The sequence below is a fragment of the Moschus berezovskii genome, chromosome 10 (assembly GCF_049115385.1).
Source record: "Moschus berezovskii isolate FMDL1 chromosome 10, NW_MosBer_1.0, whole genome shotgun sequence".
NCBI lineage: Eukaryota > Metazoa > Chordata > Mammalia > Artiodactyla > Moschidae > Moschus > Moschus berezovskii.
The window spans coordinates 33,033,285-33,056,112 of NC_142469.1; the positions used below are offsets into that span (position 1 = coordinate 33,033,285).

At 36.1% G+C, this 22,828-nt stretch overlaps 1 protein-coding gene across 12 annotated transcripts in view; it reads left to right on the top strand.

Annotated features, from left to right (window-relative positions):
- TRDN (triadin) overlaps nucleotides 1-22,828 on the top strand; it is a 424,466-nt gene that overhangs the window by 384,721 nt on the left and 16,917 nt on the right. For 8 of the 12 annotated variants that reach the window (XM_088840567.1, XM_088840569.1, XM_088840572.1 and 5 more), the window contains 7 exons: nucleotides 3,067-3,087; nucleotides 4,791-4,817; nucleotides 5,704-5,742; nucleotides 6,124-6,159; nucleotides 6,242-6,277; nucleotides 7,031-7,075; nucleotides 14,154-14,177. In XM_088840567.1, the coding sequence (XP_088696693.1) occupies nucleotides 3,067-3,087; nucleotides 4,791-4,817; nucleotides 5,704-5,742; nucleotides 6,124-6,159; nucleotides 6,242-6,277; nucleotides 7,031-7,075; nucleotides 14,154-14,177 (228 nt within the window). The remainder of the gene's footprint in view (nucleotides 1-3,066; nucleotides 3,088-4,790; nucleotides 4,818-5,703; nucleotides 5,743-6,123; nucleotides 6,160-6,241; nucleotides 6,278-7,030; nucleotides 7,076-14,153; nucleotides 14,178-22,828) is intronic. The other 4 variants (XM_088840568.1, XM_055433644.2, XM_088840571.1 and 1 more) reach the window with 2 other exon arrangements.

Consider the following 22,828-nt stretch of genomic DNA (forward strand, 5'->3'; position numbering starts at 1 on the left):
TTCACAAGATCCTTCCAAAATATTCAGTGTTTTCCTGATGCCACACTTGATATCATTCATCATACTGGTAATGTTGACTTGGGGCTCCCCAAGTGTTGCAGTGGTAAAGAATCTGCCTGCCAATGCAGGAGACATGGATTTCAACTTGGTGTAATTTCTTAAAATAGAAATCATCCAATTCTATAATAGCTTAGTACTTTTAAAACTGTAATTCAATTTTTAAAATATATAATACTTGGCATGATTCAACAGTAAGGCATACAGGACGTTCACTGCAAAAATAAGCTTCCCTCCTCCCCTTCTTTTCCTGTTTTACCAGCTCCCATTTCCCAAGTATCCAATAATGTGATAGGTAAAGATCGTCGAAGAATTGATGCTTTTGAACTGTGGTGTTGGAGAAGACTCTTGAGAGTCCCTTGGACTGCAAGGAGATCCAACCAGTCCATTCTAAAGGAGATCAATCCTGGGTGTTCATTGGAAGGACAGATGCTAAAGCTGAAACTGCAATACTTTGGCCACCTCATGCGACGAGTTGACTCACTGGGAAAGACTCTGATGCTAGGAAAGGTTGGGGGCTGGAGGAGAAGGGGACAACAGAGAATGAGATGGCTGGATGACATCACCGACTCTGTGGACATGAGTTTGAGTGAACTCCGGGAGTTGGTGATGGACAGGGAGGCCTGGCGTGCTGTGATTCATGGGGTCGCAGAGAGTCGGACGACTGAGCGACTGAACTGAACTGAATCATTGTTATTTTTTAATGTATCCATCTAGCAATAGATGTAAAAGACATATACATATAAACATGTGCTTAGTCACTCAGTCATGCCCAACTCTTTGCAACCCCATGGACTGCATTACGCCAGGCTCCTCTGTCCATGGGGATTCTCTAGGAAAGAATACTGGAGTGGTTTGCCATGCCCTTCTCCAGGGGATCTTCCCAACCCAGAGGTCGAACCCAGGCCTCCCACATTGCAGGTGGATTCTTTACAAGCTGAGCCACCAGGAAAGTCCACATATACACACATCAGTTCAGTTCAGTTCAGTTCAGTCGCTCAGTCGTGTCCGACTCTTTGCGACTCCATGAATCACAGCACGCCAGGCCTCCCTGTCCATCACCAACTCCCGGAGTACACTCAAACTCATGTCCACAGAGTCGGTGATGCCATCCAGCCATCTCATTCTCCGTCGTCCCCTTCTCCTCCAGCCCCCAACCTTTCCTAGCATCAGAGTCTTTCCCAGTGAGTCAACTCGTCGCATGAGGTGGCCAAAGTATTGGAGTTTCAGCTTCAGCATCGGTCCCTCCAGTGAACACCCAGGACTGATCTCCTTTAAGATGGACTGGTTGGACTTCCATGCAGTAAAAGGGACTCTCAAGAGTCTTCTCCAACACCACAGTTCAAAAGCATCAATCCTTTGGTGCTCAGCTTTCTTCACAGTCCAACTCTCACATCCATACATGACCATGGGAAAAACCATAGCCTTGACTAGACGGACCTTGGTTGGCAAAGTAATGTTTCTGCTTTTTAATATGCTATCTAGGCTAGTCATAACTTTCCTTCCAAGGAGCAAGCGTCTTTTAATTTCATGGCTGCAGTCACCATCTGCAGTGATTTTGGAGCCCAAAAAATAAAGTCTGACACTGTCTCCACTGTTTTTCATCTATTTTCCATGAAGTGATGGGACCAGATGCCATGATCTTTGTTTTCTGAATGTTGAGCTTCAAGCCAACCTTTTCACTCTCCTCTTTCACTTTCATCAAGAGGCTTTTGAGTTCCTCTTCACTTTCTGCCATAAGGTGGTGTCTCTGCGTATCTGAAGTTATTGATATTTCTCCCGGCAATCTTGATTCCAGCTTGTGCTTCTTCCAGCCCAGCGTTTCTCATGATGTACTCTGCATATAAGTTAAATAAGCAGGGTGACAATATACAACCTTGACATACTCCTTTTCCTATTTGGACCCAGTCTGTTGTTCCATGTCCAGTTCTAACTGTTGCTTCCTGACCTGCATACAGGTTTCTCAAGAGGCAGGTCAGATGGTCTGGTATTCCCATCTCTTTCAAAATTTTCCACAGTTTATTGTGATCCACACAGTCTAAGGCTTTGGCATAGTCAAGAAAGCAGAAATAGATGTTTTTCTGGAACGCTCTTGCTTTCTCCATGATCTAGCAGATGTTGTCAATTTGATTTCTGGTGCCTCTGCCTTTTTTAATACCAGCTTGAACATCTGGAAGTTCACGGTTCACGTATTGCTGAAGCCTGGCTTGGAGAATTTTGAACATGACTTTACTAGCATGTGAGATGAGTGCAATTGTGCGGTAGTTTGATCATTCTTTGGCATTGCCTTTCTTTGGGATTGGAATGAAAACTGACCTTTTCCAGTCCTGTGGCCACTGCTGACTTTTCCAAATTTGCTGGCATATCGAGTGTAGCACTTTCACAGCATCATCTTTTAGGATTTGAAATAGCTCCACTGGAATTCCATCACCTCCACTAGCTTCCACTAGCTTTGTTTGTAGTGATGCTTTCTAAGGCCCACTTGACTTCACATTCCAGGATGTCTGGCTCTAGGTGAGTGATCACACCATTGTGAATTTTGGATGGCATAGTTTTGTGTTTTTCACCAACAATTCACTTATTTTTCTTGAGATTTTATAAAGTCAGCTTCTTCATTCAAAAGACTGGATTGGAAAAGTTTAAATAGCTATTATTAATTAGTATTAATATATTCTGAAGGGACAATAGCAGAATGTGTTTTTTATGTCATTCAGGAACAGTAAGGAGTTCAGATTATCTTAAGCATTCATTTTGCATCAGATGAAATATGAGGCTTAACAAAGATTTCGAGACCAAGAAGATCCTATACTTTGAAATTTTATTGGAATATGGAATTTTATAACATGATTTAAAAATTGCTCAAATTGTATTGCCTATTGCTCATTTTAATATAAAGGTAGCCTTTTCCTATTTTAACTCAAACAGAATTAGGAAATATAAAAGTCTGATATTTTGCCTATAGCCATAAAATGACCTTTTCTTTCTTTTCTTTTTTTTTTTACTTTTTAGACAAACCAAAACCAACTCCAAGTAAGTGTACCATACTAAAATTTTAAGAATTTTCTATTTAAGTATTTAAATTTTATAATTTCTTTAAATTATACATGCAGTAAAAATTATTGTGGTATGTTTATTAATGCAGGAGCTGTTATGACATTACCTACATAAATGATTCCTATTGACAAAGAATAGTGTGTATTTTATTCATTAATATTTGAACATATATTTGAGTGCCAATTACACTATAGCAGATTATGTCAGGGAATGCCTAAAATGACTTCTGTTGTCATTATCTGTATAATTAATGCAAATACCTTAACTAATACTGTCCACACACAAAAAAGTGGTTCCATCTCTCTTTTATGTACTTTCAGTTGTTTGTTAGGATATAGTGAATAAATGCAGTATGGAGGTCCCTCTTATAATCATTGCTGGGTTTAAACAAGCTTAGAACACACAATTCCCATCTTCAATTATTTAATCTTAATATATTAGCTTTTTATTTTCATATTTCTTCAAAAGCTAAAGATGAGTTGTTTTAGTGTTTCAGAATCACTGTTTTATTTTAACATTGCAAGCAATAGTAAAAAGGAATAATTTTTTAAATGTATGAAATTTTATAAAAATGAAATTGTATATTTAGTACTATTAAATTATGACCTTGACATTACCCTGGGGGTAAATATTTACATTTCAATCAAGAGTGTAACTGTAAGTAGTGTCTAAAGATTTTCAATGCCAAGGATTAACCTGGTTCCTTAAAAGTGTTATGATAGATTTCTCATGAATACATCTATGATTTTCTTCTGAATGGATTCAGTGCCAGTGTTAAACGTTAAATGTTGCCTTTGGGTTGGCAAAAGTATCTAGTATATTAAGTCTGTGTAAATGCTACTAATATGAAAGTTATTATAAAAATTAAGGTCTAAAAGTCAAAACTAGATTACTGATAAGAAATATCACCATAATTATTTTCAAATGCAGTTTTGTTTATAAAACATTATTCATTGTATATATATTTGTTCTTATAAAATATTTTAATTTTCCTTGAACTTCAAAAAAGTTATATTAGGCTGATCATTTAATGTATCAGTTTTATAGAAAATACTATCATTTGAATGAATTTGTGTGGATATATTTTTGAAAGCATATTTTTAAAAAATAATTGGTCGTCAAATTTACTGAAGGAGCAAAATTAAGGGTTAATTCTACATTATCATAGGTTAAAGACAAACAGCATTTTGATGTTTTGTCTCACTACTCTGACTGTAGTCGTTATGAGTTGAGATTATTTTTGTGATATTTTAAAATCTTGTCTCTCACCCCAGTCATTGCACTAAGTCCTTGTTATACAGGAAGCTGCTTTATAAAAAGTTCATAAATGAATGCGTGCATGCACATGTTCAGATCATGTTAAAATTTATGTAATGGAGATTTATAATTTGTAATTGAGAAAACCACCCAAAGGTCTTCAAACTGATTCATTCTACCATGTATGAATAAACGATAATATTAATTTGTATAGTGGTTCTATTTCCAGAATAGATACCAGTTATGTTTTCAGATGTATTAGTTACCAATGTATCTCTTTGCCATTTTGAGTGTGTGTCTATTGTCACTGCTTTTGGAATTAATATGAAAAAACAAAGATGAAGTTCAGTTGTCTGCTACTGGAAAAAAAATTATTCTTTCGTTTTGTTTTTCTTCCTTTTTTCTATTATATTTTTCTGAAGAGGAAACTCCAAATGTAACAGAATCAGGTAAATATTTGCTTTGCCAAAGGAGGTAACATAGATCTGTAGGAATAGTATTTAAATTTGAATCTCTATATAGCTGTGTAACATTTGGGAAAATCCATTAACAGCTCAGATTCCCATTTTACTCATCAATAAAACAGACATAATGACTTTCCAAAAGACTTGTGATAAGTATTAAATGAAATAACATATATAACATTCCCACTACATGCTTGGTTGCCACTGGTTAAATATTGGTGTCCTTCTTACTCTTGTCTGACAAATATAGTTAAAGAAAAGCATCGGTCAGTTAAAACTCTGGTTTAAAAAGCATGTGTCCACATTTTCCTCAGGGATGTCTTGTGACTCTTATATTGTTTTTACTCAACAGTTAATTTATTGAGTTTTCACAGCACTAATCAAATTTTCATTTCCTATATGTAACAATAGAAATTTTGAATGGTTTTTTTCTGTTACTGCTGCTGCTGCTGCTAAGTTGCTTCAGTCGATTTCGACTCTGTGTGACCCCATAGATGGCAGCCCACCAGGCTCGCCCGTCCCTGGGATTCTCCAGGCAAGAACACTGGAGTGGGTTGCCATTTTCTTCTTCTAGTTTAAACTTATTAATAAATGCATGGCTTACTCTAGCTTTACTTGAAAGTATGTACAAAAATAAAACCAGAAAACAAAAGGAGGGGGCTGTGCTTTATAAAACCAAATAACCAAGGATAACAAAAATATACATGTTCTTACACAAAGGGAGGGAGACTTTATCTTCACATCTTTAAAAGTAGAACCTTGACCCTCTTTCACTTATGGGATTAAGTTTCATTTGCAAATATTTACTCCAAAACTGAGTAAGAAAATTATGTTTTTAAGCCAATGGTTTCTTGTTATTTTTCCCCCCTAGCAAAAAAGAAAATTGAAAAACCTGAAAAGGAAAGTAAAGGTAAATACATTTTAAGGCATGTATGTCAAATTAGTGCTAAAAGCACAGGAATCAAAAATATGTAATTATACAAATTGTATCACTTAAAAAAAGCAATTCATGAAAATATGGACATTGGTTTTAAAGCATATATCAGAATTGAAGCTATTTGTGGGGGGGTTATTCATGCGAGGAGTGTAGTATTGCATTATTATTAGATATCTGAAGGGAATAGGAAGTGAGATCTTAAAGCAAACTCCATCTGTCACTGCTATATTAACACCATAGAGTTCTTTTCATATAACTCTTGAATTGTAAATACTGACTGCAAAATATGTAATTTCAAACTTAGAAAGACCTATGAGTAAATATGTATATGACTTTACCATTTTATCTCTATAGAAAAAGCAGAAATGAGACATCTTAAAGAAGAAAAAGGTAATTTTAAAAGTTTAAAAGTTCCTGAAGTCAAAATATTTTGAATAAATATGTGTATGACTCTGCCATTTTATCTCTATAGAAAAAGCAGAAATGAGACATCTTAAAGAAGAAAAAGGTAATTTTTAAAAGTTTAAAATTCTTGAAGTCAAAAATATTTTGAGTCAAAATTTATTTATTTCAATTTTAAATAAAACTTTTCTTTATGTACGTAATGATTGCTGGCCTGATTCAAAGAAGAAAAGTGATAAATAATCATAGCATGTGGTAATGACAGTATCAAAGGAGCCATGGATGGCAGGTCACGCCTGCAGTGTGCAGTCACGTGTTGGGTCATTGGTGAGCAACTGGTTAGACACTGATTGCGATGCTGCTTTTTTATCTTAACTTTAGTTTTATTTATTTAAGAAACTACATAATATAATACAATAATCACTGATTTCCATGTTTAGTCATCTAAAAACCTTACAAAGGCCTTAATCATCAGAGAAATATTCTGTCGAGTCAGGAGGAAAGCATTGTTAGACATACCAAAAAGTTTGTTACTAACAAAAGACACTTTTCTGGTTTATACCTAAATTCAGTTCATCAGCATTACCCATTGTCTGTGGACTCAGATTCATTTAAATACCCTGTAATCACTGAGTTCATGTCATATCTCTGTTTATGCAGATACAACAATCTCTTCAGCTAACATTTATTTTTCTTAGGTGTTAGCAGAAGAGAAAACTTGTAAAATACCTTAAGAAAATATTTACAACATTTAAATTATTTTCATGTTGCTAAAGCTTAGAGTTGAAGAGAGCCAAATTTCTTATTAAGATTTGCTCTAAAAGTTCATATTTTAATTTACATTTTCTTTTTTATACAGTGCCAACAAGAAAAGAAAATCTTCAATTACACAATGTGACAAAAGGTAATCTTGACCTTTGTAAATCCTCAGATGCTGTGTTGATGTGGAGATGCCTGAATTATGTTGGTGCTTAATATTAAACTAAATTTTCTAAAGCAAGAAAGTCTAGCTGTTTATACAATTCTAACAGCAGGGGAAGTGGACAGGTAGGAAATCGAGCAGAATTCTTACATTTCAGTGGAAAACTAGGTAGTGTGAAGAAACAGAAACTATTAACAACATAAACATTCATTAGCTATCCCAGTACCTATCAGAAGGAAACATTTATTATTGCAAGAAGACTTTCCCAGCATGACTACATTCAAGGGTGATAGAGTAGTAAAAAGAGAAGGCACCAATAGTCTGTTTATCTGCAACTACATCAAATGTAACTAATATCATGAATATAGTTTTATTATTTATAAATTGATCTTTGAAATTGATTTATCATAGATACAAAGTAGATAGTAGAGGGCAGAGTCTGGCATGCACATGGCAGGCAGGTGTTCTTCACCCAAAATGTGAATGACCTATTTTGGTGATATCATCATAAAACTGTAAGAGTATAACTGAATTGCTTAGTCTGGGTCATAAAATTTTAGGTGAATCTAATTAATTCAAAATGTAACAAAACATAAATGCTAAGTAAACATGCCATAATTAAACAAGAATTTTCATTCAGAGTAAATATAGATCTCTAGTATGCATGTATACTGGGAGTGTGGAGTGGGAGGAATCTAGTTTTTCACTGGTCCCTGTTGCTGCTTACTGTAGTGTGTATACCTGAAATGGCGGGACATATTTAGACACAATTTTTAGTAATATTAAGGTGTAACATTTAGAGTAAGAGGGCAAACCAGATTTGTAAAATGATACAAGAACCCAATTTTTATATTGGAAATTTTTCCAAAAACATTATATCTTTTAAGATACTTAGCCAGAAGAATGAAAAGTATTGTATTACTTCGAAAATGCACAGCTATAGCCTTTCCTATTATTAATTCAATTTCCATCTTAGTATAGACCCAGTGATCATTCACAGTTTAAAGTTAATGTTAGGTGAAGGAAGTCTAACCTCTAGGAGTGTTTACCTGATAGAGACAGGAGTTGGCTCCAAGTGGGTGTGGCGTCAAAGACTTAAGCCAATTCAATCACAGTTTAATATCCTACCACACTGTGGTAGGCAAATATAAGGGAAAGCTTTCTACCAATTAGAGCAGCGCAAAGATAAAATGTGCTTCCCTGGTGGCTCAGACAGTAAAGAATCCGCCTGTAATGTGGGAAACCTGGGTTTAATTCCTGGGTTGGGAAGGTCCCCTGGAGGAGGGCATGGCAACCCACTCCTGTACTCTTGCCTGGAGAACCCCCATGGACAGAGAAGCCTGTCCAGCTACAGTTTCACTTTCAAAGACAAAAGGCACCCCACTTTGTCCCCAAGGAAGTGGTCTATTAGCGCTGACTAGAGGGCGGCTGTCAAAAGGATTCTAGGGATTTGGACATGGGATGGATGCTCCTTTCTTACTGTATTCTGTGAGCCCGTTTCTAAGATCATATTATGAACACACGGCAGGAAAAAATTGCTACATGTGAAAGCATAAGGGATTTCGTTTAGGTCATATCTGAATTGCCTAGTGGTTTTCTCCACTTTCTTCAATTTAAGGCTGAATTTGGCGATAAGGAGTTCATGATCTGAGCCACAGTCTGCTCCCGGTCTTGTTTTGCTGACTGTACAGAGCTTTTCCATCTTTGGCTGCAAAGAATATAATCAATCTGATTTTGGTGTTGACCATCTTGTGTTGTTGGAAGAGGGTGTTTGCTATGACCAGTGTGTTCTCTTGGCAAAACTCAATTAGCTTTGCCCTACTTCATTCTGTACTCCAAGGCCAAATTTGCCTGTTACTCCAGGTGTTTCTTGACTTCCTACTTCTGCATTCCAGTCCCCTATAATGAAAAGGACATATTTGGGGGGTGTTAGCAAACACCCTCTTCCAACAACACAAGAGAAGACTCTACACATGGACATCACCAGATGGTCAACACCGAAATCAGATTGATTATATTCTTTGTAGCCAAAGATGGAGAAGCTGTATACAGTTAGCAAAAACAAGACCAGGAGCTGACTGTGGCTCAGATCATGAACTCCTTATTGCGAAGTTCAGACTTAAATTGAAGAAAGTAGGGAAAACCACTAGACCATTCAGATATGACCTCAATCAAATCCCTTATGATTATACAGTGGAAGTGAGAAATAGATTTAAGGGACTAGATCTGATAGATAGAGTGCCTGATGAACTCTGGATGGAGGTTCGTGACATTGTACAGGAGACAGGGAACAAGACCATCCCCATGGAAAAGAAATGCAAAAGAGCGAAATGGCTGTCTGAGGAGGCCTTACAAATAGCTGTGAAAAGAAGAGAAGCGAAAAGCAAAGGAGAAAAGGAAAGATATAAGCATCTGAATGCAGAGTTCCAAAGAATAGCAAGGAGAGATAAGAAAGACTTCCTCAGTGATCAATGCAAAGAAATAGAGGAAAACAACAAAATAGGAAAAACAAGAGACCTCTTCAAGAAAATTAGAGATTCCAAGGGAACATTTCATGCAAAGATGGGCTCGATAAAGGACAGAAATGGTATGGACCTAACAGAAGCAGAAGATATTAAGAAGAGGTGGCAAGAATACACAGAAGAACTGTACAAAAAAGATCTTCCCGACCAAGATAGTCACGATAATGTGATCACTGACCTAGAGCCAGACATCTTGGAATGTGAAGTCAAGTGGGCCTTAGAAAGCATCACTACTAACAAAGCTAGTGGAGGTGATGGAATTCCAGTTGAGCTATTACAAGTCTTGAAAGATGATGCTGTGAAAGTGCTGCACTCAATATGCCAGCAGATTTGGAAAACTCAGCAGTGGCCACAGGACTGGAAGAGGTCAGTCTTCATTCCAATCCCAAAGAAAGGCAATGCCAAAGAATGCTCAAACTACCGCACAATTGCCCTCATCTCACACGCTAGCAAAGTCATGCTCAAAATTCTCCAAGCCAGGCTTCAGCAATATGTAAACCGTGAACTCCCAGATGTTCAAGCAGGTTTTAGAAAAGGCAGAGGTACCAGAGATCAAATTGCCAACATCCGCTGGATCATGGAGAAAGCAAGAGAGTTCCAGAAAAACATCTATTTCTGCTTCATTGACTATGCCAAAGCCTTTGACTGTGTGGATCACAATAAACTGTGGAACATTCTGAAAGAGATGGGAATCCCAGACCACCTGACCTGCCTCTTGAGAAACCTGTATGCAGGTCAGGAAGCAACAGTTAGAACTGGACATGGAACAACAGACTGGTTCCAAATAGGAAAAGGTGTACGTCAAGGTTGTATATTGTCACCTTGCTTATTTAACTTATATGCAGAGTACATCATGAGGAATGCTGGGCTGGAAGAAGCACAAGCTGGAGTCAAGATTGCTGGGAGAAATATCAATAACCTCAGATATGCAGATGACACTACCCTTATGGCAGAAAGTGAAGAGGAACTCAAAAGCCTCTTGATGAAAGTGAAAGAGGAGAGTGAAAAGGTTGGTTTGAAGCTCAACATTCAGAAAACAAAGATCATGGCATCTGGTCCCATCACTTCATGGGAAATAGATGGAAAAACAGTGGAAACAGTGTCAGACTTTGTTTTTTTGGGCTCCAAAATCACTGCAGATGCTGATTGCAGCCATGAAATTAAAAGACGCTTACTCCTTGGAAGGAAAGTTATGACCAACCTTGATAGTATATTAAAAAGCAGAGACATTACTTTGCCAACCAAGGTCCGTCTAGTCAAGGCAATGGTTTTTCCCGTGGTCATGTATGGTTGTGAGAGTTGGACTGTGAAGAAGGCTGATCGCCGAAGAATCGATGCTTTTGAACTGTGGTGTTGGAGAAGACTCTTGAGAGTCCCTTATACTGCAAGGAGATCCAACCAGTCCATTCTAAAGGAGATCAATCCTGGATGTTCATTGGAGGGACTGATGCTAAAGCTGAAACTGCAATACTTTGGCCACCTCATGCGATGAGTTGACTCACTGGAAAAGACTCTGATGCTGGGAAAGGTTGGGGGCGGGAGGAGAAGGGGACGACGGAGAATGAGATGGCTGGATGGCATCACCGACTCTGTGGACATGAGTTTGAGTGTACTCCGGGAGTTGGTGATGGACAGGGAGGCCTGGCGTGCTGTGATTCATGGGGTCGCGGAGAGTCGGACACGACTGAGCGACTGAACTGAACTGAACTGAACTGAGTTCTAAAAGGTCTTGTAGGTCTTCATAGAACTGTTCAGCTTCAGCTTCTTTGGTATTACTGCTCAGGGCATAGACTTGGATTACCATGATAAAGATACACCCATTTGAAGGCAGAGTTCCAAAGAATAGCAAGGAGAGATAAGAAAGCCTTCCTCAGTGATCAGTGCAAAGAAATCGAAAACAATAGAATGGTAAAGACCAGAGATCTCTTCAAGAAAACTAGAGATACCAAGGGAACATTTCAGGCAAAGATGGGCTCAATAAAGGATAGAAATGATATGGACCAAACAGAAGGTGGCAAGAATACACAGAAGAACTGTACAAAAAAGATCTTCACAACCCAGATTATCACGATGGTGTGATCACTCACCTAGAGCCAGACATCCTGGAATGTGAAGTCAAGTGAGATTTAAGAAGCATCACTACGAATAAAGCTAGTGGAGGTGAAGGAATTCTAGTTAGACTATTTCAAATTCTAAAAGACGATGCTGTGAAAGTGCTGCACTCAATATGTAGGCAAATTTGGAAAACTCAACAGTGGCCACCGAACTGGAAAAGATCAGTTTTCATTCCAGTACTAAAGAAAAGCAATGCTAAAGAATGCTCAAACTATCACACAATTGCACTCATCTCACACGCTAGTAAAATTATGCTCAAAATTCTCCAAGCTAACTTTCAGCAGTATGTGAACTGTGAACTTCCAGATGTTCAAGCTGGTTTTAGAAAAGGCAGAAGAACCAGAGATCAAATTGCCAACATCCGCTGGATCATTGAAAAAGCAAGAGAGTTCCAGAAAAACATATATTTCTGCTTTCTTGACTACACCAAAGGCTTTGACTGTGTGGATCACAATAAACTGGAAAATTCTGAATGAGATGGGAATACCAGACCACCTGACCTGCCTCTTGAGAAACCTGTATGCAGGTCAGGAAGCAACAGTTAGAACTGGGCATGGAACAATAGACTGGTACCAAATAGGAAAAGGAATACGTCAAGGCTGTATATTGTCACCCTGTTTATTTAACTTATATACAGATTACATCATGAGAAACGCTGGGCTGGTGGAAGCACAAGCTGGAATCAAGATTGCCGGGAGAAATATTAATAACCTCAGATATGCAGATGACATCACCCTTATGGCAGAAAGTGAAGAAGAACTAAAGAACCTCTTGATGAAAGTGAAAGAAGAGAGTGAAAAAGTTGGCTTAAAGCTCAACATTCAGAAAACTAAGATCATGGCATCTGGTCCCATCACTCCATGGGAAATAGATGGGGAAACAGTGGCTGACTTTATTTTTCTGGGCTCCAAAATCACTGCAGATGCTGATTGCAGCCATGAAATTAAAAGACACTTAGTCCTTGGAAGGAAAGTTATGACCAACCTAGATAGCATATTAAAAAGCAGAAACATTACTTTGTCAACCAAGGTCCGTCTAGTCAAGGCTATGGTTTTTCCAGTAGTCATGTATGGATGTGAGAGTTGGACTATAAAGAAAGCTGATCACCGAAGAATTGATGCTTTTGAATTGTGGTGCTGGAGAAGACTCTTGAGAGTCCCTTGGACTGCAAGGAGATCCAACCAGTCCATCCTAAAGGAGATCAGTCCTGGGTGTTCATTGGAGGGACTGATGCTGAAGCTGAAACTCCAATGCTTTGGCCACCTGATGTGAAGAGCCAAAGACCATTTGAAAAGACCCTGATGCTGGGAAAGATTGAGGCTGGGAGGAGACGGGGATGACAGAGAATGAGATGGCTGGATGGCGTCACCAACTCAATGGACATGAGTTTTGGTAAACTCCAGGAGTTGGTGATGGACAGGGAGGCCTGGTGTGCTGTGATTCATGGGGTTGCAAAGAGTCAGACACGACTGAGCAACTGAACTGAACCGAAAGCATAAGTCTAACCTAGAACTAGTTGAGAATATAAGCACATTTCTATCCATTCATTCACTCAAGGAATGGTTCATTGCATCTAAACTGTCTCTTTAGCAAATGCTATTTAGAAAGGAAATATTATAACATTAGCTTTTCTAAACTATTTTTCTGAATTCCACCTAACTTTTATAATGTTGTAATTATTAGGTTTATATCAGAAGCTCTACAAGTCTCAAAGTAAAACTTGTTATACAGATTCCTTTAAAATTATGTTTTCAAACTTAGTCTTTTAAATTAGACATCAATGGAATATGAATGTTACCCATTATCTCTGTTTCAGAAAGTTAGAAAGTGCTATATTTAAGGCAGTCATTTCCCTTTATAGCTTCATCCTGAATACATACAGTTTAATGGAAAAACATATTTGAAGAATTATAATCTCATTGAAACTAATAAATAAATGATTATGAAAAATCAGTTGATTCTGCATGTTGCTTTTTAAGATTTATATTTTACAGTGTAATGTGTATTTGTTTCTATTCATGTCTAAAAGGAAAATAATTCTCAATAATGTATTTTATGGAATTTGGAAAGTTTAAAGCAAATATTTAGATTAATTATATCATGCAAAGTAATTTCACTGGCGTTAGGTATAATTATAGTCTAACCAAAACAATTTAACAAAGATCCTGATGATTTTAGTAAGAGTGTTTAAAAGCTTAAGTATGTTGTGACACCTGCAATGATTAATAACTTTTTTGATGTCTAGCAATTAAGATATTCAAAGATCCATGTTATCAGATAATAGAGAGCTCCACTTATTCACTAACTCATGAAAACTAAAGAAGAATGTCAAAAGACATTAGATACTTTTATGCAGTCTATTGATGTATAATATCTTTGTATTTTACCTGAGTTAAACAAGACTTTGTTTTCTTTATTTTTAGTAGAAAAACCCGCAAGAGTATCAAGTAAGTACTGCTTGTATTGATAATAAATTCTCTTTGACATGCAGTATGAATTTCAAGCTGAAATTCATGAAATATTTATTTTTTTAATGTGTTCAGAAATTGAGTCATTTCATATTAAACCTTCTGACAGGATTTTGATGACTTTTCATCTTATTTATGTTGAAACTTAAAAAACAAAACTGCATTATTAAAATAACTTGTAACAAATACCTTATCATGTTCTTGAGCCTGAAGATTAAAGTGACTTGCATTCAATACATGAGTTTTTTCAGTGACTGAGGTTGAATGGAATAAAATAATCCTACTTTGGTCTTCAACACTCAATCACTAAACATTTGGAATAGAGCACATCTGGTAGAGCAGTAATGCTTGCTTTGCTGTTGTTTTCTAATGTTCATTAACTTAATTATATGTCTGAAAAGAATACATAATTAAGGGTGGATCTAATCTTATATGTAACATACACTGACCAAACTCTCAGAAAATACTCTCTGAAATACCAAGATCTCAGTGTAGATAGCAGCTCAAATGATACATGGCACAACTATGAATTTTCCTATAAATCTTAAAATTCTGGGAAATAGCAAATGTCCTTCTCAAGTTTCCGGATTTAAGAAGACAAATCATTTTAACTCAGTGCTATCTAAGGCAGTGTCACTAGAGCCACATCTGTAGTTTTAAATCTTCAAGTAGATACATTAAAGGGCTTCCCTATTAGTTCACCTGGTGAAGAATCCACCTGCAATGCAGGACACCCCAATTTGATTCCTGGGTCAGGAAGATCCCCTGGAGAAGGGATAGACTACCCACTCCAGGATTCTTGGGCTTCCCTGGGGGCCCAGACTGTAAAGAAACCTCCTGCAATGCAGGAGACCTGGGTTTGATCCCTGGGTTGAGCAGATCCCCTGGAGAAGGGCATGGCAACCCACTCCAGTATTCTTCCCTAGAGAATCCGCATGAACAGAGGAGCCTGACGGGCTACAGTCCATGCGGTGGCAAAGAGTTGGACACAACTGAGAAACTAAGCACAGCACAGACACATTAAAAGGGTAATAACAAATAGATGAAAACAATTTTAATATTTGTATCTGATTCTATTCTCAAATTTTTTTCAAAATATAATCTATATAGAAGTATTTTGATAGTTTATATAATTATTGATTGAGCCTTTGAAATTGTGGGTGTATTTTACACTTATGGCACATTTTGATTTGCACTAGCTGTATTTCAGTTCCCTAACAGCCCAGGGGGTCAGTGGCTACTGCATTGGGTGGAACAGTTCTCAGGGTTTATTGAGTACTTCAGCTGTGTTCAATATTTAGTGAGTATTGAGGATGATATAAGACAATTAGTAAAGGTGGTACTTGCCATATATCTCATTTGAAGTTCCTTGACTGCAAGTAATAGAGCTCCATATGGACTTGCTTCAGATATTTTTTAAAAAAAGGAAAATAATTACAAGGTTACCGCACTGTCTCCCTGATGCACAGGCAAAGCTAATATTTGATCTTCAGAAAATCCTCTGAAACTATCTCACTCCACACCCTTCCCCTATGGCCAAAGGTAGTCAGGATAGATTTCATTTAGGAGGTAATTCTACAGTTTGTATTTGAAAAATGGTTCAGTTCAGTTGCTTAGTCATCTCCGACTCTTTGCGACCCCATGAACCACAGCATGCCAGGCCTCCCTGTCCATCACCAACTCCCGGAGTTCACTCAAACTCATGTCCATCGAGTCGGTGATGCCATCCAGCCATCTCATTCTCTGTCGTCCCCGTCTCCTCCTACCCCCAATCCCTCCTAGCATCAGACTCTTTTCCAGTGAGTCAACTCGTTGCATGAGGTGGCCAAAGTATTGGAGTTTCAGCTTTAGCATAATTCCTTCCAATGAACACCCAGGATTGATCTTCTTTAGAATGGACTGGTTGGATTTCCTTGCAGTCCAAGGGACTCTCAAGAGTCTTCTCCAGCACCACAGTGGGATTGGATAATTGGCAAAAGAAGGTGTAAAGAAAAAACTCACTTCTCCTGGGTATTTCTCCTTCACTCTCCAGCTACTGCCACACTCCTAACACTTCTGATGCCAGGAAAGTAGGATTGTTTTCATACCAAGCATTTCTCTGTGACACCAGCTGTCCTACAATTCAATTCAATTCTGATACTAACTAGACTTAGCACATCATAAGTTGCCAATCAAAAATTTATCTGTGAGATGTTTGTATACTTTGGAGATGAATCCCTTGTTAGTTGCAGCATTTGCAAATATTTTCTCCCATTCTGTAGACTTTTTGTCTTGTTTATAATTTTCTTTGTTGTGCAAAAGCTTTTAAGTGTAATTAGGTTCCATTTGTTTATTTTTGTTTTTATTTCCATTGCTCCAGGAAAACGTTTCAAAAAGATACAGATACAGTTTATATCAAAAAGTGTTCTGCCTATATTTTCCTCTAGGAGTTTTATAGTATCTAATCTTACATGTAGGTCTTTGGTCAGTTTGGAGTTTATTTTTGTGTATGGTGTTAGAGAATGTTCTAATTTCATTCTTTAACATGTAGCTGTTCAGTTTTCCCAGCATCATTTATTGAAGAGACTATCTTTTCTTCATTGTATATTCTTGCTTCCTTGCCATAGGTTAATTGACCATATATGTGGGGGGTTATTTCTGGGCTTTTTATCCTGTTCCATTGATCTCAGTTTCTGTTTTTGTGCCAGTGATATGCTGTTTTGATTACTCTAACTTTGCAGTATAATCTGAAGTCAGGGAGCCTAATTCCTCCAGCCCAGTTTTTCTTTCTTAAGATTGCTTTGGCTTGTGTTAAAAAGCAGTGAGATGTAAGAACATATAGGTTGAAACGATGAAGTAGAGAACCTGCCCATCAAGGAACTCTAGACTTATTGACACAGAGGGCTGTGGTTTATTTTATGTAAAGGAGTGAAATGTGGAGGAATTGGTGGAAAGTCTAACCTCATAAGAATAGAAGTACTAAGAGTAAGAATAGTAACTGAAAAGAGAAATGTATGAGGAAGAAAGTATATTGATTCTGGTGGATAATAAGATACAAATGTCCAAGACATCATGGAATAATGCATTTTAATAGGCTTGTTTTGTGTGTATATGAAAGTTATGTTTTTATAGCACATACTTTTCATCATGCCTTTTTAGAGGTAATTATCAAAAACTGCCTCAGATACATATCAAGGAGAACATACTAAAGATAATTTAAACTAAAGAACCATTGTTCTTTTCCTGAAATCTCTTTTCAACATTTTGTAATTTTTCTTTTGTCAGACTTCTAATTGATTTTTTAGCTATTTGTCTTTAACTAAAGGAAGTTAAGATAGTTCCTTTGTGCCCATTGCTCCCTTCCAACCATTCTCTCCACGCCTAGCGCCTGTATCTCTTTTTTCTGAACAGAACCAGGTCTTCCACCACTGCTATATCATTTTTTCTGTTTTGGTGCTGGATGCACATAGACCATTATTCATTCTCAGATTTTTTTGGTGGGAATGGGGGAGACTGTTAATATGTGGGAAAAGACTGATGTAAAAGAGACAAGCAGTATCTTTTTCTGAAATCTCGTGGCTTACTCTGATTGAGATTCTTGAAATCATCCTGGTGGACTAGATTCCCAGCTACCTGAGTTTGTTTTAGGAATAAAAAATAGTCAGCAATATGATAGCATTTCTTTATTACATCAGTGAAAGTAACATTGCAAAATCAAAATTTCCATGATTCACAGACCATTATGTTTGTTCTGTGGCTTTACTTTTTCGAAGGATGTAGATTTCTGATTTCTAAATAGTCATTTAATTTTCATTCTGTATTTTTTGCTTTGTATGTATGGTAAATATATAATAAAATTACCTTTCCACAGAGTTTTGAGGAAGACATCAAGAGGCATGAAACTGTACTATATTTAAGATATAATTACTCATACTTTAAAATCAAAACAAATATTCACATTCTTGAATTTTAAAATGTAATTATTTCTTGCTGATATTAATATTTTAAGGCTTTGGAAAACTTTTTCTTTGAGAAAAAACTGTGTATAAAAAAATTATATAAAACTTCATTCCCAGGAACTTGCCTGTAGGCAAAACATGAAACAAAGCGAGGGAATGAGGAACTACATTCTTTAAAAGCAAATGGGCCAAGGGAAGTCTTGCACCTAGAAGAGCATCAAGGTTCTCGACATAGCTGAGACACGGACAGTATGTTTACATTATATTTATAATTAAGGAAAAAGATTTTATAAGAATCCACAGTTCTTTGTTCTCAGTATCTCCTAGTCAACATTTAAGTAAAGCTAGGTTGGCTTGCCCTTCAAAATGAGTACTTTAAAAGAAGTGATGTATTAAGAACACTTCTTAAAATTATTCTATGTAGAAATTTAACTGACACCTTCCTCTTTAACATTTTTCTCTGATCATAAATAGTGAGGATTTTATTGTTATCACCTCACCAAGATTATCTGTGTAGACAGGTTTGAATCACTATAAAGTCTCTGAAATCAAATATTTGTATTAAAATAATGAATTTAACTTTTTCATAAAATACTGATAATCTTTTACAGAAGTTAATTACTTTTTAATATAACTTCAAGCAAACCCAGCAGAGGACTAGCCAGAATTTCCATTTTTTATATAGTTTCCTTTGTTGCTTTCATTTGTAATTTGCTTTTTAATGCTTTCTAACTTTTAAAATGTTCATTCATCTTTTGGTTCTGCACTTTTTGTGTATAAATTTGGTAAACTAATAAGTAATTTGCATCAATATTAAAGTATAGTGGATAATTTTAGATATCAAATTCAGCTGCTTTGTGATTTTGTCTGAAAATTTAAATAAGCACGGATATAATTAAAGTTTCTATGTATGTAAAGACTAATAGTCTTTTTCCTCATTTACATGTTTGATATATCTTAGGTCAAGCACTTCTTTTATAAGATTATAATTACACATAACTGAAGTATACCATTTGTCATTAATAAAAGCATAACCTGTTTTTATTGATTATATATCCCTGGATTGAAAATTTTCAAGAATTTCAGAAAGCCAGAATTTCCTAATAAACATGTTACTGCTATTTGAAAGAAAGTTTGACTTTGTCAGATAATCATGAAACTATTGATGAGTCAGTGAACTATAAAGTGTTACTATAGTAGCAAAAGGAACTAATTCTCTTAAACCTTTAAATAGAGAGTGTGCTTTGGTTTATGTTAATATTATATGTAAAAAAAATATTATATGTAATTCCCTATTATAAACAATTAAAATAATGATATTTTTTAAAGAGATCAGATTCAACCTAAAGTTAATTCATGACTAAATAAAATTATTTATGTTATCTCAGGTTAATTGATTTGCTAATAAAAATATTAATAGTATGCCATTAACTAATGGTGGCATAGCAACACTTTAACTTTCAAAGAAGTGAATCAATTTTGTCATTACACAACATACACCAGTCACATTTCTAGTGCTGCACAGAAAGCTTAATCTGATTCGATGCAGTCACAGAAAATAACTTGAAACATTGTTTGCTTACTTTTACAGAGTAAGTTTGAATGGCATTACTAATGCCAGTTGTATATTGAATTCATTTGCCTAATGTTGACCAAAATATTTCCCCCAAACTAAATTGCAGACACTTTAAATGACTATTAAATCACTCTGTGGTCTATTAAAATTCTTTGACTATTTTTTAAAAAGAGTATGTCCATTGATTTTTTTTTTCTTCTTTATTTTATTTTGTTGGAGGCTAATTATTTTACAATATTATATTGGTTGGTTTTGCCATACATTGACATGAATCTGCCCCGGGTGTACATGAGTTCCCCTTCCTGAACCCCCCTCCCACCTCCCTCCTCCCCTTATCCTTCCTCTGGGTCATCCCCGCACACCAGCCCCTGAGTATCCTGTAACATGCATCAACCCTGAACTGGTGATTCATTTCACATATGATAATATACATGTTTCAATGCCATTCTCCCAAATCATCCCACCCTCACCCTCTCCCACAGAGTCCCAAAGACTGTTCTATACATCTGTGTCTCTTTTGCTGTCTCGTATACAGGGTTGTCATTTCCATCTTTCTAAATTCCATATATATGCGTTAGTATACTGTATTGGTGCTCCATTGATTTAAATAATTATTTTATAATTACTTTATTCGTTGTTGAAACCAGTGGGACTGATAAAATACTTAAAAACAGAAAGAGGAAAAAGGATCGTCCCATTTCTAAATTAATTCCTCACAAGTATTTTATTATTTGATATCTTACATAAACAAAATAACCTGTAAATGTATATTTAAAAACTAGATACTATGATGTGACTTTACTTCTGAACTCTCTCCATCCTATCTCTTGATTCCTGGTAGAAGTAACTAATACACTGATTTTTTTTTTAATTCTCTTAATTTTTTTCTAATTTTATCACTTTTTTTTTCTAATTTTATCTTATATTGTAAGATATATTCTGAGATTTTTTTTTTTTTACTTAATGCTATGCTTCTCAAATCCTTAAGTAATTTGTGTAGTTATAGTTCATTTTCACTGCTGTATAGTATAGCACTTTGTGAATAAATACATTTAATCTATTCTACAATTGATGGATATTTGCTTTGATTCTGATTTTTGTGTTCCTTTTTAAACATCTTATCATGTATGTTTATTTTATTACTCTTTACCCTTTCTACACATATTGCAAGTAATATATTTCCCTTTAAGTACTACTTCTACAGCCTCTCCCAAGTTTCTTTATATGTAGTATTTTCATTATTATTCATTTTAAAGTATTTCTTAATTCCATTTAATTGTTTAATTAGTATATTTCATAGAAGTTTTAGAATTTTCTTTTTTTTTTCTTTTTTTTTTTTTATTGGAGGCAAATTACTTTACATTAATATATTGGTTGGTTTTGCCATCCATTGACACAAATCTGCCCCGGGTGTACATGTGTTCCCCTTCTTGAACCCCCCCTCCCACCTCCCTCTTCCCCATATCCTCCCTCCAGGTCATCCCCGTGCACCAGCCCCAAGCATCCTGTATCATGCGTCGAACCTGGACTGGTGATTCATTTCACATATGATAATATACATGCTACAATGCCGTTCTCCCCAATCATCCCAACTTCACCCTCTCCCACAGAGTCCCAAAGACTGTTCTATACACCTGTGTCTCTTTTGTTAAAATACTTTAACATTTCCAAGCCTATGGGAATTATAAAGATTATCCTCTTTTAATCAACTTCTAACTTAATTGTGTAGTAATTAGAGAAAACGGTCTACTCTTTGAAATGTGTCGAGCTCTTATCTTATGAAATAATACATTATCTGTTTTAGTAAATTTCTATATATCATTGAGAATAATATTCATTTTCTAATGGTTAGAAGCAAAATTCTGTATACATTAAATTGTTGTTTATTCTCTAAGTTGTGTCTGACTCTGTGCAATGCCATGGCCATAGCACACCAGGATATCCTTCACTATCTCCTGGAGTTTGTTCAGATTCATGTCCATTGAGTTGATGATGCTATCTAACCATCTCATTCTCTGCTGTCCTCTTCTCCTTTTGCTTTCAATCTTTCCCAGCATCAGGATCTTTTCCAATGAGTCACTCTTTGCATCAGGTGGCCAAAGTGTTGGAGTTTCAGCTTCAACATCAGGCCTTCCAATGAATATTCAGGGTTGATTTCCTTTAGGATTAACTGGTTTGAACTCCTTGCTGTCCAAGAGACTCTCAAGAGTCTTCTCCAGCACCATAATTCAAAGATATCAGTTTTTCGGTGCTCAGCTTTCTTTTTGGTCCAACTCTTTCATCCATATATGACTTCTGGAAAAACCATAGTTTTGATGAGACAGAACTTTGTTGGCCAAGTGATGTCTGTGCTTTTTATTTTTATTTTTTTAATTTTTATTTAATAAATGGTACAAAGCACGATGCCAAAAACATTAACAGCTAAAATTTCACCAAATGAAAAAATACTATAGAATACACAGTTGTAAAAAGCTATATTAAGTTATTTTACAACTGCCTCAGGCTGCAAAAAGAAAAAAAAAAAACCCAATGCCATACCTAAGTTATCCCTCTCTCAAAATAATGCCATTTATGTTATAAACCATGAGCACCCCATCAAAAGACGGGAACTGCTTTTGTCAATTCATATATATATATATATATATATATATATGACTGTATCACTTTGCTATACACCTGAAACAAACACAACACTGTAAACGAAATATAGTACAATATAAAATAAAAATAAGTAACAGATCTTTGGGGCTTTACACTGAGTCAGAGTTCCTATCAGAGGGATAACAGCACCACAGCTCTACTGAGTCCTCATGAAGGAGGCACACGAATGACTGGATTACAAGACTTACAGGAATGAGAGCTGTTCACTTCCCAGAAACTACAGCTCACAGAAAGCCAACAAAGGCACGAGATACAGACCATTCACTGATGAATGTGTAAAACTCAAGAAAGTCCACATTATTCCTACAACATGTTGAAAGTGCTTCAGAATTCACACAATACTAATTTTCTTTTGGTTCTGGTTAAATTATATGTACCAGTTTATCACAAATGGTAAAATCTGTAACTCTGTTCAAAGTTTTAAAAGATTACTTAAGAATGGTTTCTTGTATTTC